Source organism: Myotis lucifugus, unplaced genomic scaffold (assembly GCF_000147115.1).
Source record: "Myotis lucifugus unplaced genomic scaffold, Myoluc2.0 scaffold_126, whole genome shotgun sequence".
NCBI lineage: Eukaryota > Metazoa > Chordata > Mammalia > Chiroptera > Vespertilionidae > Myotis > Myotis lucifugus.
In genome coordinates this window covers 2,505,659-2,523,748 of record NW_005871174.1, presented here as the reverse complement: position 1 = coordinate 2,523,748, position 18,090 = coordinate 2,505,659, and the positions used below count along the sequence as shown (strand labels likewise).

The window sequence follows — 18,090 nt, the reverse complement described above, 5'->3', positions numbered from 1 at the left end:
CCCCCCCCCCCCCCCCCGCCAACCCTGATCACCCCTAACTACCTCTGCCTGCCGGCCTGATCGCCCCTAACTCCCCCCCCTCCCCGCCGGCCTGGTTGCCCCCAACTGCCCCCCTGCCAACCTGGTCACCCCCAACTGCCCCCCCCCCTTTCAGTCTTGTTGCCCCACGCAGCCTGCTGTTCAGTTGTTACTATGATGGAGTCCTGGACAATTTGCATATTCCTCTATTATTAGTATAGATGAAGTAAAGGTAATGAGAAATTAGTATTAAGGTTGAAATAGATATTTTACTCTCTTTTCAAAATTGAACTAGTGAGAGCACTTGAGAGTACAGCATATATTGTGACAGCCTTCAGTGATGAACAATCCTTGCTTTTACTATCTGATAGCTCATTAAGTCTTTCACTTAAAGATTTACATTAAAAGCAATAAATCACATTTTCAGTAGGATTAGGGCACTGGTTTTTGCCCTGGTGATAATAATACAAAACAGTTGTTGCCTGTCCTTCCCTGTTAACTTAAACCATCTCTTCAAATGAAGAGGCATTGATCTTTTGTGTGTTCTCAGAATTATTTACCTTTTCTTTTTTTCCTTTATAAGTAGGAAAGAAATCTCATCTTAGGAAAACCACAGAGAAGAAACTCCCCACTAAACAAACCATTGCAAAACTACAGCAGTCTGACATTTGGAAAATGGAGAATGAGTTCTATGAATTTGCACTAGAGCAGTTCCAATTCATCAGAGCCCACGCTGTCCGAGAAAAAGATGGAGACCTCTACATCCTCGCACAGAACTTTTTCTATGAAAAGATTTATCCTAAATCAAACTGAGTACAAGGTGTGACTATTTGATTTTTCAACTAAAACTTTGACCCTGTCTTCACCTTAGTTCTCAGATCCACAGTTCATATTGAGCCGAGTTAGGAAACAAACAAAAAGATCAAGGAAAGTAGATGCTAGCTGGTATGTCAGTGGTCAAAGAAGTTTAAGCCTTTTTTTTTTTCTAGTTAAATTTTGGTGGGAGTTATAACCTCCTGCCTGGGAAAATCCTATGTATCACCTAAAATAAACACATAGCAGTTCTAATCAAAAGGCTAAATACAATTTTAGAAAAAATTCTGATACTCTGTTTTTTGATAAAGCGTTTTTTTTCAACTAACCATGAATGAAGACCAATCCATTTGCTCCTCCGCCTTCACCTGGAGGGTTGGTTACGCAACTGCACTGAGTAGCGTTGCTACTGGTGGGCAGTGTGTGCTTCATTTCTGTGAGTCAAGTCTCATGAAATTTATTGGAATCCTTGATCATGTTTGCTAGGAAGTGTCTCTGCTGTAGTTGGAATTGCCCATATTTATGTAGGCCATGTTCATTTCCTTTAAAAAAATAATTGTCATTAGTGTTAAAAACCAATTCAAACTATTACTAATACTGTAAAAAGATCAAAGCAGTGTTTCTCATTCCTGTCTCTCCAGTATCTAAGATTGGGGAGACACTACAGAGAACACTGAAATTTTAGTTGAGGCTTCCACACATTAATATTTAAAAAAGTAAGTTTAGTATTTGTTTCTCCAGGTTATCTGTAAAGCTGTCAACAGGTACTGGTGACTCCATATTATAACTCCATTTAGTGAGCTGTGGTATGGGTAGGGTTTTCCTCCTTCTGTACTTTTACTTGTAAACTATTTTTACTACGGTGCTTTATAATGTGTTTTAAAGCATTGCATTTACAAAAAGGAAAATGCTGTAAATATTGCATATTTTATGTATTTGGACCAAAAGGTTAAAAGTAATTAGACAAAAGTGGTTTTGCACCAATTTTATTATGTCAAGTAAAACCATCAGGCCTAGTGTTCTTGTATTTCTCATTTAACTTTAAGATATCACTGAAATTAACCCTAATAACCTTTCAATTTTGATACACAGTACATTGTTCAGAATTGGGGGCAGTAGTTATAAGTGGAAAGAGTCCTGGACAAGGAGTCAGAAAACTTGATTTCTGGTCCTGGCTCTGCCACTTTTCAGCTGTGTGATCTTGGGTGTGTCACTTAACCTCTCTTTGCCTCAATGTCCTCATCTTGAAATGAGAGTGGTAATACCTGCTGTACCTACCTCGCAGGGGTGTTGTGAGGATTAAATGAGATGGCATATGAAAGCACTTTGAAATTGTAAAGTGCTACATAAATGTAAGGTATTATGGAAACATCTTTAACATATAGTTTCATACTGTTCATTTTTTAAAAAAGAAAGGGAAAGTCCACTTATAAGCTGGTTGAAAAAAATTTAATCTTGATATAAATTTGTGTTTGATAAATATCTTCTCAGTGTTTTATCTTCCCTGTTTCAACTATTGAAATACAAAGCACCTGTGAATTCTTAACAATTCATGAGCATCTGCTTGAGTTCAGGAGGTTCCCTGTTTGAAGAAGTCTTCATTAGCTGACTCAGGGCAGGGAAAATTTGTTCTTCAAATTTGGAAGAGTTTTCTGTTTTTATTTTACATTACCATTCAGAAGTGGTAGCTGTTTTATACCTCTAGTTTTTAAGGTATATTTTGCAGAGTTTCATTTTCCTGGGCATTCTTTACCTTCTTCACCTTCTTAGAGTGACAGAGATAAAGAAATTTAGAAACATTTTTCTAAAAGAATAATCTTTAGTATGTATAGTTTAAATAAATATTCCCAAACAAGGCCTCAACAAACCATGTTAGCATTGTAGGCAGGTTGCTTTCAAGGCTATTAATTACATGGGAGGCCAGGAGCGAGCACTATTTATCAAAAAACATTTATTAACAAATTTAAAGAAGAGGAAGTCAACAGAATAATTTTCATACCCTTTCCCCCCAGTAATAGGAACATATTAAGAGAACATTGACAGGCATACTTTTCTTATTTGGCTTTCTGTATTTTTTCTGTGTATTAATGTTTACAGATATTTGTTGAAAATATATACAAATTATTTCCTTGCCCCAAAGGAAAGCACCATTTCCAGGTGGGGCGTTTGACATTTACCTGCTAAGGAGCCCCAGTGTGTCGGTCATTCTTGGAGTACATGCTGAGAGCTCCCTGAGGTGCATTAACTCTTCATTTAACCAGAGGAGCACGTAGTGCACTAGGTCAGGGAGTCAGTGAGCTTTCTCTATAAAGGTCGGGAGAGTAAATTTTTGAGGTGTTGCAGGCCATATGGTCTCTGTCACAACTACTCAACTCTGCCAGTTAGCACAAAAGCACCCATAGACAACACATAAACGAATGAGATGGCTATTTTCCAATAAAACATTATTACGAAAACAGGTGACATGCCCAGGGGTTGTAGTTTACCAACCCCCAAAATAGATAATTATTTATGGAGAAATCATTTTTGAATCTGTACTCTAGTGGCCTAAAAGAGTTTATATACTTTCAAAAGCTCCTAACTTATATCCAAAGAATAGCTTTCTGATTCAGGCAGTCTCTCCCACAGATGCATAAACTTTTATGACTTAGATTGCTTCCAGGTGGGCATGTTTTCTTCCCCAGTTTAACAGTTCAGCGTAGGGGCTTATTCTATCATCTTTTAGGGTGGGTTAGGATTATCTTTCCTGGAGCCCGAGAAAGGGTCAGATTTAATTCCATCTGGTCCAATATAGCCCCAGGATACGCGCAGAGTCCTTATAATACCTAACTTTGTAGCAAATACATAGAACCACTGAGACAATAATGTATTTTTTTAAAATGGCAAATGTGGTTTTCTTTTTTTAGCCTTTGTGCTTTTTCAGTATTTTGATCATAGGGAAATTTTTTTTAACAATACAAAAGCAAATCAACCAGTTTGAATTTTAAGATAATGTTATGTGTGTGTGTGTATATACCTATCTATATATGTTTATTTCCCCAAAGAGGAAAAAGTACCTTTTTGTTCAACTTGTATCAACTCCTGTTTTCTAATTGCTGTGAAATGGCAACTGTTGATAAATTATTGTGACTGTTTTAATGTAATGGAGAGGATATATTTTTATTTTACCCAGCTTTAATGTGTAAAGTATCACTTAAATATATCCGATAGCAACACTTAAGATATTGCATGGGGATTACTTTACTTTTCTATCATCCATACTCATTTGTGCAACTTTGAACATATTGGGTACTTCTGAATTCCTGATGATTGGGTTTAAATTTTTGAAAATTGGAGAATTTGAACTTACTGACTTTTAAAGTTTAAATTTTATTTTCTATTCTTAAAACTCAGTTAATGTCTACAATTTGAAATCTACTGTTGTTCTTTCTCTATATATGTCCTATTGAAAATTCCTAAAATTGTTAGTGCCATCAGTGATTTACAAACAGTATTTTGATATTGCAGATGATTTGCTCATTGTATTTGCATAGTTAGAAAGAAAATAGTTTGTAGACAATGACTCTCTCTTTTTCTAATAAAATGAAATAAAAATTCTAAAAGCACTAGAGAATTTAACTAAAGGCTGGTTCCCAAATGCATAGCTGGTATTTTAATTTACATTTAGATTCTACATAGAGAACATCTGTGTAAACCATGGTATTTGGGTTTTCCCAGGGAGCATTGTCAAACACCTATGGTCCTCGAATCCTGAATTCTGAGAAGCACCCGGTACTGTAACCTTTTAGGAAGTTTGTCTTTAAGAGAGGTGCAGGTGGTGCTTCTAATTTATGATTTGAAAACTTGCCTCTTCGTAAATTATAGCTATTTAGTTTGAGAGGAAGCGGGGCCATTGTGTTAAATTTTGCATTCATTTACCCTGTGCAGAGTTGCTGTCTGCTGCCAGCTGAACTGCTGCTCAGGCAGCCTTCGGAGGGGAAAGCGACCCTGTTTCAGCAGCACTGCCAACTCAGTGCCTCAGGAGTGGAGCTTGCTTTCTGATTTCCTGGAGTGGGAATTTGAGAGATTGAAACGGGTGCTCAGTTAGTCAGATTTATCCTATAATTTAAGTTCATGCAGCTTGGTGACCTTTGCAGTACTATTTATAAAAGGGCCCCATGGCGATGATCTCTTTAAAACACACTACTGGGTAAGCCTGTGATTTAGACACAGGTGCTGTCTGTCTGATTTCATAGAAGCTTCTGTAGCTTTCTATTGAGAGGTCTGTGAGCGTCTCTACAGCAGTGTCGAATGTAATTTTGAGAAACGGATTGTGTATTTTGATTTTTAGTTTATAAATACACAGACAGCTGAATAGTGCCTTTCCTCCCTCACAGTCCATGTTGGAAGATGCTCACTCCTTGCTTTCTCTGCTCTCTCTCCCTTCCCTCCTCCCTCCCCCATGCAGTTGATTCATTTATGCAATACTGCTTCCAACGTGAAACCATTTTGTCACATCTGCTGGAGAGATAATCACTCCTTTTCCTTAACATTCTGCCAGCTTTCTGTTGTTGAAGTGTTTCAGTTGATTACCTGATGCAAAAGCTATAAAATAAACACTCGGCGGGAAGGGGAAAGTGTTCTGGTGTCCTGTGTTAATATTGTCCTCGGAGCCTGGATGCTGGTGGACCTTTTCCAAGTGGATCTGTGTCATCAGCCTCATTCTCAGAAATCACTGCCACCAGAGAGGCATCGGGATTGTGTCTGACAGTCTTTTACCCAGAGGGGTGTGCCTGTGCTGCTGTTTGCTTTGTACTTCATCACTGGCATTGAAGTTCCAGGTAGGAAGTGTACAAGGCAGACTGGGGATATACACTTACTTAGAAGAAAAAAGGAAGCAAGGAAAGGGCTAACAACTTAGAATAAAAAGGAAATTTGAAAGAAAAAAGTCTGGTTAATATTTATTGCATAGTTTTAGACATGTCCATATGTTTCTTTGAGAATACACATTTCTAATGATTATGTTTTTTCACCCTTAAAAGAGAAACTCTCAATTACATAGATTCCCAATTCCCAGCTACAGGCTCATTGTTTGAGCAAGTAATTGATTCTTTTTATATGGTACTAGTGGCCTGGTGCACAAAATTCGTGCACATTAAAAGGGGATTAATTAGAGAAAATATTTTAAATGTTGCTATTTTCCCTTTATAATAGAAGTGTCAGAGATGAAAGAAAATTAGTAAAATGTATATGGAAATCTTCCTCCTGTCAGAGTCTGGGGTGCGCCGCGGGACCCAGAGTCAAGTCCCCAGCCACCCGCGGCACCTCAAAATCGTGCGAGACCCAGACCCGGCCAGCACCACCTTTGTCAAGCCCCACCTGGCAGGGGCACAGCCTCAGGTCCCCTGGCCTGGCGCTGGGTGGGGGGCACAGCCTCAGGTACCCCGTCAAGCCCCGCCAGGTGGGGGATGAGGCTTGAAATCCCCCATCAATCCCCGCTGGGCGCGGGGTGCAGTCTGAGATCCCCCATCAAGCCTCGCCGGGTGGGGGGGTGCAGCCTCCGGGCCCCTGTCAAGCCCTGCCTGGTGGGGGGCTCAGCCTCAGGTTCCCCGGCCCATCACCAGGGTGGGGGGCGCACCTTGAGGTCCCCCATCAAGCCCCACTGGGCAGGATGTGGCCTGAGGTCCCCTGTCAAGGCCCGCTGGGCAAGGGGTGCAGCCTCAGGTCCCCTGGCCCGGCACCGGGGTGGGGGGCATGGCCTTAGGTCCCCTGTCAAGTTCCACTGGGCGTGGGTGGGGGGACGCAGCCTCAACTCCCTGCTGATTGCTCATTAAAGCTCATTACGGGAACTCAGCCTCTGCTGTGGCCCAGCCATCTTGTGTTACAGAAACCCCGCCTCTGCTATGGGCGCAGCGATCTTGTGTTATGGAAATCCCACCTCCGCTGTGGGCACCACCATCTTTGTGATGGTGCGATGGTCAATTTGCATATTCCCTCTTTATTAGATAGGACTAGAAGCCCGATGCACGAATTCGTGCATGGGTGGGGTCCTGCCGGCCCACCCCGATGGGGGCCCATCGGGCTGGGCCAGTGCGGTGGAGGGGCCATGGGCGGTTGGTGGCCAGCCCCACTCCTGACATTTGAAGGTGGTGGGTTCAATTCCCAATCAGGGCACATACCTAGGTTGTGGCTTTGATCCCCCATTGGGGTGCATATGGGAGGCAACCAATCGATGTTTCTCCCATTCCTCCCTCTCAAATAAAAACATATCTAGGGTGAGGATTGAAAAAGAAAAGAAAAGAGGACATTTGCCTTAGAGTTTTAAGTTAGTTGATCATGTTAGAATTAAAGGTTGTTAGACTATCTGAAAAATAAAGTTAGTTTACAGTGATTGTTGCCTAAACCCGCACATTTCACTGTACTGTTATCATCACCAGCTTTTTTTTTTTTTTAATTCTCACCCAAGGACATTTTTTTCCATTGATTTCAGAGAGGAAGTGGGAGAGGAGGGAGGGGGAGGAGAGAGGAGAGAGAGAGAGAGAGAGAGAGAGAGAGGTGAGAGAGAAACATCAATCGGTTGCCTCCCTCACACTCCCTGACCAGGGACAGGGATCAAACCTGCAACCCAGGTTATGTGCCCTGACCGGGAATCAAACCTGAGATGCTCTAACCCACAGGACGATGCTCTAACCCACTGAGCCACACCGATGGGGCACCAGCTCTTTTTTTTTTAAGCAGCAGGTGAAATATCTGAATTTTCTTCCAGTAGTAACAATGAAAAAATGCAAATTTCAGATCACTGTTCACTCATTTTTCTCTGGAGGAATTCCCCCCACTGTTACCTTACCTTGTCTTCATTACACCTCATCCCACCTTTGTCACCACAGAGCACAAGTGTGGCTCCTTGCAACAAAACAACAAATAAAGCAGCATCCTATATAATAAAAGGCTAATATGCAAATTGAACAGCGGAACGACCGGTAGCTATGTCGTGCACTGACCACCAGGGGGCAACCACTCAATGCAGGAGCTGCCCCTTGGTGGTCAGTGTGCTCCCACAGTGGGAGCACCACTCAGCCAGAAGCTGGCTCACAGCTGGTGAGCACAGCAGCGGTGGCAGGAGCCTCTTCTGCCTTCACGACAGTGCTAAGGACCCATTGGGGAACAGGGAGCAGGCCTAAGCCAGCAGGCGGACATCCCCTGAGGGGTCCTGGACTGTGAGAGCATGCAGGCCAGGCTGAGGGACCACACCTGCCCCCCATCCCCCAGTGCCTGAATGTCATGCACCGACCTCTAGTCTACAATAAAATTTACTTCAAAATGCACACTTTCCCTCTTTCTATTCTAGGAGTAACCAGTTGAGCAAACAAGGAAAATTTTTTATAAAGTCACTATTCTCTTTTCAGTTTGTTATATTCTTATAGCATGAGACTAAATAGATAAGAAAATTTCAAGGAGCTGTTGAAGGTATAATGGACTTCTAGATTAGATATTTAGCACTTAACATCAGTGAGGAAGGTAAACAACAGGAAAAAATGTAGGAAGGATTTGTTTTTGTCTTTGCCTTTCACCTATTTCATTCTATGAGAGAATAAATTCCCTTGAATAGATTGTTTTTTGGTTTGAAAACAGTGACTGTGGGGTTCATGAAAAGATAATCCCTAAGAGCCTGGTCGGTGGGCTCTGTGGTTGAGTGTCAACTCAGGAACTAAGAGGTCACAGGTTTGACCCCTGAGGGAGAATGAGGAGGCAGCTGATCGATGATGTTTCTCATCGATGTTACTCTCTCTCCCTCTCCCTTCCTCTCTCTCTAAAAATCAATACAAACATTTTTTTAAAAAAAAAAGATAATCCCTAAGAGTTGGCTGGTCGTTATTCCTTTCTTCTCACCTTTTGGCCATGTGTTTATTCAAAACCAGATCATCACAACCCTCTTTTTGGAAAAACTTGATTTTTACCTCGAAAATCGAGATCTCAGACATTTTGCTCTCCTATTCCCATGTGATTTAGTGCTGCCTCCTTTTCCCTACAGTCCTTCACCATGTACTGTTATTGCAGAGATTCTCACAGAAAGACCACTTTCGAAGGATCTAATTGCAAGGCATAGAGAGATCTAGAAGAGGCTGTAAAGGGAGAGGCCATTTATATGGCAGTTAGAATATGGGCTCTGGAGTGCTACAACTTTCTGATTTTGAGCAAATTAACCTTCCTAAGTTTCAGTTTCCTCATCTGTAAAATGGGAATAACACTAATATCAACAGTTAGTTTGAGGGTATGTAAGCTTACTTAGTACTTACTTAGTGCCTGTTCCTGAAGTACTAAAGAAGTACTAACTTTACCCCCTATGATAAATATGAAAGAAAAAGGTGAGGAATTATCTGTTTGGGCATACTGTGTTGAAGTGTATATCCCCTCAATAATCCATGAACACGTGTCAGGCATGAGGAATATGAAAGAGGAACAGGAGGCATGGCCTCTCCTGGTTGAGAAGAGAGGACATGAAGAAATACAAACCATTGTGCAGAAAGCTCCACCTTACTGATAAACCACCTCTTTTGTTGTAAGGAGTCATAACCACAAGCACCCCGGGACCTTTTAATTTAATTCACTTAATCTCTTAGTTTTAACATTAAAATAAGCACCAACCTAGACACCTAGGGCCTATTCGTTTGCTCTAGAATATAAACCTCCATATCCGTCTCATAGGCTTAACCCCATGACAAGTGTGTGTCCTCACACTTCTCTAGACACCTGATTGGGTTCAGAGGTTAAAATGATAAGGTTTTTTAGGAGCAGCATTGTTGACATCCAGATGTCCTTTTTAATGCTATTTCAATTCCAAAGTCATTTAAACACAAAGCTCTACACATAGTCCCAATTTTACAAATGAGTTGTGTTCTCAGAATTCATTATAAACTAACTGGAGGCCTGGTGCACGAAATTCGTGCACGGGTGGGGGATGGTCCCTCAGCCTGGCCTGCACCCTCTCCAAAATGGGACATCCCCCTCACAATCTGGGACTGCTGGCTCCTAACTGCTCACCTGCCTGCTGCCTGGTTGCTCCCTAACTGCTCCCCTGCTGGCCTGATTGACACCTAACTGCTCCCCTGCCAGCCCGACTGCTCCCAACTGCCTTCCCCTGCCAACCTGATCGCCCACAACTGCCCTCCCCTGCCGACCATCTTGTGGGGGCCATCTTCTGATGATGTGAGGGCGGCCATCTTGTGATGATGTAAGGGTGTCGCGTGAGGACCACCTAGGCTTTTATTAGTATAGATTGTTTGAAATCATGTAGAAGCAGTATTATATGTGGGGGCCCCACCCGTAAAAGTTAGTTTAAGATAAATATGCATGGATTATCCCTTCCTTAGAGCAGAGGAATCTCAGGGCTGCGTCCTCCTGGGATTATGTGCTCCCCATGAAGATCTTTCCATCTTGAACCCTAAGCTAAGTAGTTTGTATTTTAATCTGTGGGTGGTGGGGGTTGTAAGCAGAGGATGAAGTAGTCTCAGTGAGTTTTTCAAAGGTTCTTGCAGTAGCGGGGAGAACTGACTCGGGCTGAGCACCAGGAATCGGAAAACCTCTGAGGAGGAGGCCACTGTGGTTCTCAAGGGAAGTTGGGATAAAGTTGGGGAGAAGCAGATGGATCTCGGGGCCAGAAACACCAGCAGTCAGTCACTCAGGCTCTTGGCGGAAACTAGACATCAAAGAAGCTCTAACACTTAGACACCTAGTTTGTGATTAAAAAAAAAAAAAAAAAAGATTGTGCCTTCTGAAAGTACCAGATCAAAGCTCTAATTTGCATCTAATTGAGTGTTAAAATCTGGCCAAGGGTATACCTACAGTCCCCAAGTCACCAGTTTTCTAAACTTTGGTTCTCTTTCACACATGTCAACCAAATTGACCTAAATCTGGGTAGTTCATGTGGCATCCCTAGAGATTTATTAAAGTGCTCGTGCCAATACCATTTTCCTGATTCTGCGTGCCCCCGTTCTCTTCCAGCTGTGTGGCGTCAACAACAGAGCACACCTGTTTCTCATGAATTCTAGCCATATTTTTTTTCTCCTTGAAGCAAGAGCCCAAACCAAGGCTCAGTCCATAGCTCACGGGGCTTAATAACACGTCAGGTCGAGAGGTAAGAAACAATGTAGAAAGGCTTTAGCCTTATGTGTTAGAAACTGATGTTTTCAGCATCTTGCAAAACTGACTGGCGGAAGTCCACCTTTTCCGGGTAACAGTGGTGGCGTTTGGAGTGGGCAGCACCTCTCTGAAGATGCCTGTCTGGAAAGAAGTGACGTTCTATTCAACCAAGAGTAACCAGAGAGGTGTTTTGTTTTGTTTTGGTTTTCCCTTTAAAAATAATTTAAATTTTCCACAGGATTGGTAATTAGCTCCCTTGGCATAGTGTGGTTATCTGATCAGACGCTCATGCTCATTAACAGTGAAGACGCAGGAGGTTGGTTCATTCCTGTGTTTTTAAAGGGGGGGGGGTGGACTGGCTTTAGGCTTCCTTTTCTTGCTCTATCTCACTCTTGTCCTCTCTTGTCCTCATCTCCTATGAGGGCTCTTCAAGGAAAGCCTTAGACAAGAACAATGTTTAAGAAGTGGGCCAGTTATATTTTGCCTCTATTTCCACCACGCTAATGGCTCCCTACTTGATCATTTAAACACTGAGCCAAGCCCCGGTGGAGTCAGATGCCTCTTCCTGCCGTCAGACAGTCTGTAATGTTTGATACGGATCTTCCGAGTGGACAAGATGGAATTAGATTGGTCTCTCTGGGAGCCGACACTGTTCATTTTGTAGGAAAGTTATCCTGGAGGCCTGAGGACTGCCAAGAGCAAAGTGGAAACAGAGCCCAGCCTTTTCCTCTTATCAAGATCCACAGTTGGCTCCACGCTGCGCGGCCAGGCTCCACGGTAAAAGGATTGAATAATGAATTGGAGCAGAAGCCAAGGAGGAGGTCCCCGCCACCCACAACGGGAATATAAGTTTCATGTATTGTAACTTTATTACCATTTTTTGTTCTAATGTATGACAGAGACAGGAACCTCTGGCATGGAGTCAGTGGCTATTTTTAGTTTGGGGGTATTTTTTTTAATATAAATTAGTATTTATCGAGCCCCATTATGTGCCAGGCACTCCACTACAGACCTCTCCATCTACTGTGGACTTTAACCCCTTAGAATAATCCTCGTGTTCGATCCTTTGCTATGGTATAGAACGCTGTACTTTACAAGGCACTTTCACACTCACCATCTCATTAGATTCTCACTCAGAAGGTGGCTGTCTTATCCTGTTACAGTTGAGGAAGCTGACAGGAAGGTGGGCTGACTCAGCCCTCGCAATCCTCGTCCACCAGCTCTAACGCCCTGCCCGCCGTGTTCCTGCCTCTCCCAGTGAACAAGGGCTCTCACATAGACCAGCAGTTGCCATGAGTGGTCCTTAAAATGCAGTCCTGACTGGCCCAATAGCATCAGGATCACCCGGGAACCGGTTGAAGGCCAATTCGTAGGCCCCAGCCTGTAGGGAGGGCCAGCCTTCTGTTAAGCCCTCCAGGTGGCTGACACAGCCTTCAAGAACCACTGGACCGAAGCCCCAGGGTACAGAAGAGATGACAAGCTCAGCCAGGTTACGTTCGCCGTCGAGGGCCTCGCAACAGAAATCGTGAGCCCGGATTTGAACCCAGGAGAGCCTGCCTCCAACACTATCTGCTTTCTCCCGTGGGCTCCTTACTGTCGTCTCTTAGATGTTCCATTCTTGGCAAATTCCTCTCTGAAATACCTTTGGGGAAGAGGCGAGGCCAGTGGGAAGAAAAGGTCTCTGGATGTTCTCTTCCGGAGGAAGGCGTGAGCTCTGCCCCAGCGAAGGCTTCCTGGGCGAGAAGACTTGGGGGTGGGCCTCACTATGGCCCTGGGATGCCCATGGCAGGGGCATTCGGGAACACAGCCGTGGGTCCAAACCGTCTCCACAGTGAGCACAGTTCACCCAGAACTTCTGCAGGCCCGCTGTGCCTTGGGCACTCCCGGTACCTTACTGTGCTGGGTTTAATGCCAAGAGGGCTCCTTGCTCCCCGCCTGGGCAGTCTCTGGAGCTCTGGAGGGAGGCACTGCCGGATACCCAGCTGCTGGGACATCCTGCTCCGCCCCACGGGCAGTGCTGCCCCGCTGAGGTGTGTAGCCTGTGGTCGCGTGGACTCTTCCGGCCGGGTGGCTTAAACAACGGTGCCCACCTGTTTCTCATGGATCCCATCTGTATCTTTTTTTCGACTGGAAGCAAGAGCCCAAATAAGGCTCAGTCAATAGCTCAGGGGCTTCCAGGGAAATTGGAACTGACTCCCTCCTGCATGGGAGGCCTCCCTGACACGGGCTCTAGCCCAGTGGTTCTCAACCTTGGCTGCACATTAGAATCACCTGGGAATCTTTTTAAAATCCTGATTTCTGGGCCTCCTCCTCCAGAAATTCTTTTTCTTTGTTATGAGGTGAGGCCACAACATTAGTAACAAAGAAACAGAATTTCCGGAGGAGGAGGCCCAGAAATCAGGATTTTAGAAAGATTCCCAGGTGATTCTAATGTGCAGCCAAGGTTGAGAACCACTGCTCTAGAGATAATGAGGGAGCAGCAGGAGCCTTTGAGTGCAATGCATTCTCAACATATTGTTTCTGAAGGAGATAAACTGTTGCCATATATACTAGTAGAGCACTTCCCTTCCGCTGGCACTATGCTAAGTGCTTTGCATTTGTTATCTCATTTCATCCTCTTAACCTCCCAGGAAGGTACTATTAGCCCCATTTTACAGATGGGGAAAATGAGGCTCACAGAGGTCCACTTTCCCACAGTCACAGCTGGGACGTGGCAAAGGCAGGATTCAGGTCCATGTCTGACTGCAGATTTCCAGCTGCTAATCATTGTCCGACATAAGCTCTGACAGCTGTGATGGGCAGGGGAGAGGGTTTGTTTGAAAGCCTTGCCACATGTCTCTGTCAGCCTCTTTCCTACAGCCCCACAGAGCTTGGCAGCAGGAGAAGTGAGAGCCTGAGCTGTGGCACTCATCCATCTGGGCTACAGCTGTGGCTGTAACTCCCAGGGCCTCCCTCCAACCAAAGGATTCCTGTTGGGAGTTAGTTGGGAGGGGCATGCTTAGGCCTTTAAAAAATTTTTTTTTTAATTTCTTTTTTATGCTTCCTCCTATTCTTATTTCATACTTCATTCTCAGGTCGGTACACCAATACACGGTAGTTTGTTACTGTCTGAAGAGTAACCAGATTCCCAGCTTCCATGTTTGGAGAAATCACTGTAGGTGCCTTGGGTCTGTTTATCAATACGCCTGAGAGTGGGTGCCGGCCACCCCCAGGCCGCAGCTCCCCGAGGTCAGCCACGGTATCTTTTGAATTCTCCCAGGACTCTTTGATCCTAGCGAGGTCTGCAGGTACGAACCTTGCCCTTGCACCACAGCCACCATGGCAGGAGGTGGTCCAGCCTGCTCCGGGGAGGTGGGAGGCGCTGAGCAGCCTATGTCTCCTCCCAGGCACCACACGGAGCAGCCTTGGCCCAGATGGAGCGTGAGAACCCAGCAAAGTCTAGATGTCGCCCGGTATCCCTGCCCCTCCTTCCGTCATCCCCTCATTGCCCTCTGTGGCTTACTGTTCACACGCTCTCCCTCTCTGCACTGTGGGACGTTCTGCAAAGTGGCTTGAGAGCTACCCGGACGAGTGAGTCCAGCCTCCCCTGGCGGGAGGGCAGCGCTGAGCTTCTGCAGTGTGTCCAGGGCCTGAAGCCCAAGGGATAAACCTCTGGCTGTGGGAGCCCAGCATCCTCCTGCCCCCAGAGACCTCCCTTCACAGGTGGCACCTGCTCTGCCTTCTCCCCGGCCCCAGTCCAACTCGTCTCCCCCGGGCCCCCACCTTCCCTTTGTGTGGAGGGAGGTTTCCCAGCCCCTCCCTGGCTGACAGATCAGACTCCCATTCAGTCACTGAGGCCTCAGGAGTCTGGGTGGCCCAGGCCTCACGCCAAACCCACTACTGCTAATAGCATTATGATTATAATGGCTTTTGTACTTAAATTTCCTTTCTTCCGGGATCCCCCAGATCTTTAACAAATGCAGGAATTATGCTGCAAGCCAAACAATAGAAACCGAGGGAAAATATACACCTTATTTCACTCCTCCTCCCCCATGGCCTTGCATAGTGGTTTGAAGGGTGGATATTAAAGATTGACGAACTTTGGTGGGCAGGTATGGATGAGAAAGGGGACCTGAGGCTCTCTTCCTGCCTCAGACCCTGCCAGCTGTCACCATCTTCCCTTTCTCTGGTTTTACAGCTCAACGACCTTGGAACTCCATTGGGATGAGTCTAATAAAGGAGTCTTAGAAGAAGAGGTAAAGTTCAGTGTCATTATGTTGGCCTGACATGCCATCCCAGAGGCATCACTGAGCCCAGTTGTTGTTGTAGCCTGGGACAGACAGCAAGAATGACTTACAACAGATGCCTTAGACCAGTGATGGCGAACCTTTTGAGCTCGGTGTGTCAGCATTTTGAAAAACCCTAACTTAACTCTGGTGCCGTGTCACATACAGAAATTTTTTGATATTTGCAACCATAGTAAAACAAAGACTTCTATTTTTGATATTTATTTTATATATTTAAATGCCATTTAACAAAGAAAAATCAACCCAAAAAATGAGTTCGCGTGTCACCTCTGACATGCCTGTCATAGGTTCACCATCACTGCCTTAGACTCTAAGGCTTAGAGGATTGTCAGCTTAGAAGACAAGAGTTAGATTTTGGCCACACATCCCCATCCTCAGCACCCGTGAGGATATCAGAGGGTGAAGAGAAATACAGACTCACTCCTCTGCCTGGCAGTGGTGGGCACAGGTGGGGAGGCCAGCCAGTGGTGGCTTCAGCCAGGACCTTCCTTTTACTCAAGGCTCCAGCCGTTTTGCTTGATAAAAGGGAGAGAGGATTACTCTTGGAGTCAGGCAACATAGCTTCCAGTTCTGATTGCCCCTTTCCTCACCAGGGGTTTGGGCAGTGTACAAAAGATTTTGTTTTCTTTCTGTTAGAGGAGAAAATACTATCTTACTTTACATATCAAGATTTGATATTGTGACTCAAACTCATTCTTCACACCAATGACAGAATTGTCTCCCCAAGAGAATTTGCTCCCTCCCTCAAAAAGTCTCAGTGGTGCCTATGAACCAGGAGGCATGGTTCAATTCCCGGTCAGGGCACATGCCTGGGTTGCAGGCTGGATCCTCAGTGTGGGACATGCAGGAGGCAGCCGATCAACGATTTTCTCTCATCATTGATGTTTCTCTCTCTCTCTCTCTTCCTCTCCCTTCCTCTCTGAAATCAATAAAAAATATGTATTTTTTAAAAAGTCTTAGTGGCTTTCTACCACTGTGGGAAGGAGTTTCTGCTCCTTTAATGAAACATTTAGACCTTCTATGATATGTCCCTCAGTCCCCTTTTAGCCTTGTTTACTACTATAGTTCTCTAGGAACCTGGGCACATCAGACTATTCATATATACTTTCATGCCTTTGCCCATTTTATCCTGCCAATTCTCAATAGAAATGCTTCTCATCTTTCAAGGCCTGGTTCTGACAGCCTCCCTCTGGGACGGTTTCTTTAATCCCGAGAGTCAGAATGCATTGTTCCTGTCACTACACCCACAAAGCCCGTTTGCGACATGTGAAGCACATGCTTGTGGAATGAGACAGGCTTGGAATTAAGCCTTAGCTCCTCACCCACCTGCCATATGACTTTTGGAAAATTACTAATCTTTTCAATTTCCTTGTGCTACGAAAAGTAAAACCAAAGTCCACTTTACAGTGTTGGGAGGATTGAATGCGGTCATATTTATAAGCTTGGGAGAAGAAAATTGTGGGAGCGAGCTGAAGGTATCCATGTAAGGTTGCATTCCAGGTGTTGTCAATACCTGTCACTTCCACTAGGGGGCAGGCTCCGGGTCAAGGCCTGAGTCAGCCGTCTTGGCACCCTACCCAACCCCCAAACCTCCTCTTGTGCATAGTGGACATTCAGTAAACATTTAAAACATAGTAAGCACTTAACTCACCTGTTTCTTGCTTTCTCTATCTGTACAGTAGTGACAAAGAATGGCCCCAAAACAAACAAATAAAAAAAAGCATATTCTGGGCTTTAAAGAAAACTTCCCAGAGCACCGCTCCCAGGGCAGAGCCTTTGTTAACTGGAAAATAAATCGCTCTCGTCTGAGCACCACCTCCTTTCCTGGGCCCCCTGCGAGGCAGTGGCTGTTTGGGGGACAGTTACATCTCCTTTGAGGATAATGACGGCCCCAAACTCCTTTGGAAGAACGTTGGGAAGATAAATGAGATAATCCACATGACAGCTCTTTGAGCTCTTCTGAAAAAGATATCCTTGAAATAATAAGAGACAGGTGTGCCTTGCTTTGGTTTGTGAATTTGGAGGATTTTATGAAAATCTGCACCTACAACACAGACAAATTAAGGGGTGAAAATTAGCATCACAAACAGCCTCTTGGCTTGACAAGAAGATTCACAGCAGGATCCCTTTAAATAGCCGGCTCCCCTAGTGCATTTAAAATATGACTCAATTTATAAAGAATTTGATTTACATATACGCAGTCAGGAACAGTCTACCGCAGAAGGGGAGGCACATATGTTTTTTATAATAAAGATTGATAACTGTGGGGTTTTTAAAATATAGAATCTTTCTTTCTTCTCATGATCTTTAATCATGCAGTTAACACTTCCGCGGCACAGCAGCAGCTCGAGCCCTGCAGATGCTGCTGTGGAGGCTGGGCTACAACCTCTGGGAGGGGGCAGGCAAGACAGGGCTCCGCTCAGTGACGCGGGCTGAAATAGATAAATAACTGGTTTGAGGTGGCATCTCAGTGCAACATACTGTTCCTAATTGGGTCAAAGCATTTCCAACTTTATATAAGATTAAAAACCAGCAAGCTGTGACTCTCTGAAGTCAGAAAAAGTGAAAATCAGCCTCATTTAGAAGAGGGACCATATATAATAGCCATAGAAACCACTCGGTATGAGTGACCTCCTAGCGTAGATGTTCTCTGGGACTTTTTAGGTAGGGTGTGTGTGTGTGTGTGTGTGTCGGGTCTGTGGGTGCACATGTGCCGGCCACCACTTGGCAGGGTGGAGGGGAGTGTGCTAATCAGAATAATGATCTCCCAAAGGTATCCATGTCCTAATCCCTAGAACCCGTGAATGTGTTGTGTTCCTCGACAAGGGAGAATTAAGGCTGCAGATTTAATTAA

The 18,090-nt window shown here is 44.7% G+C and overlaps 1 protein-coding gene across 3 annotated transcripts in view; it reads left to right on the top strand.

Moving 5' to 3' along the window:
• The window catches only part of HS2ST1 (heparan sulfate 2-O-sulfotransferase 1), a 147,585-nt gene extending 142,135 nt beyond the window's left edge, over nucleotides 1-5,450 (top strand). The window contains exons 7-8 of one of the 3 annotated variants that reach the window (XM_023758231.1): nucleotides 602-838; nucleotides 4,759-5,450. In XM_023758231.1, the coding sequence (XP_023613999.1) occupies nucleotides 602-831 (230 nt within the window). In that variant the 3' untranslated portion in view covers nucleotides 832-838; nucleotides 4,759-5,450. Of the gene's footprint in view, nucleotides 1-601 lie in introns of all 3 variants that reach the window. The other 2 variants (XM_006093907.3, XM_014460148.2) reach the window with 2 other exon arrangements.
• The last annotated feature ends 12,640 nt before the right edge of the window (nucleotides 5,451-18,090 follow it).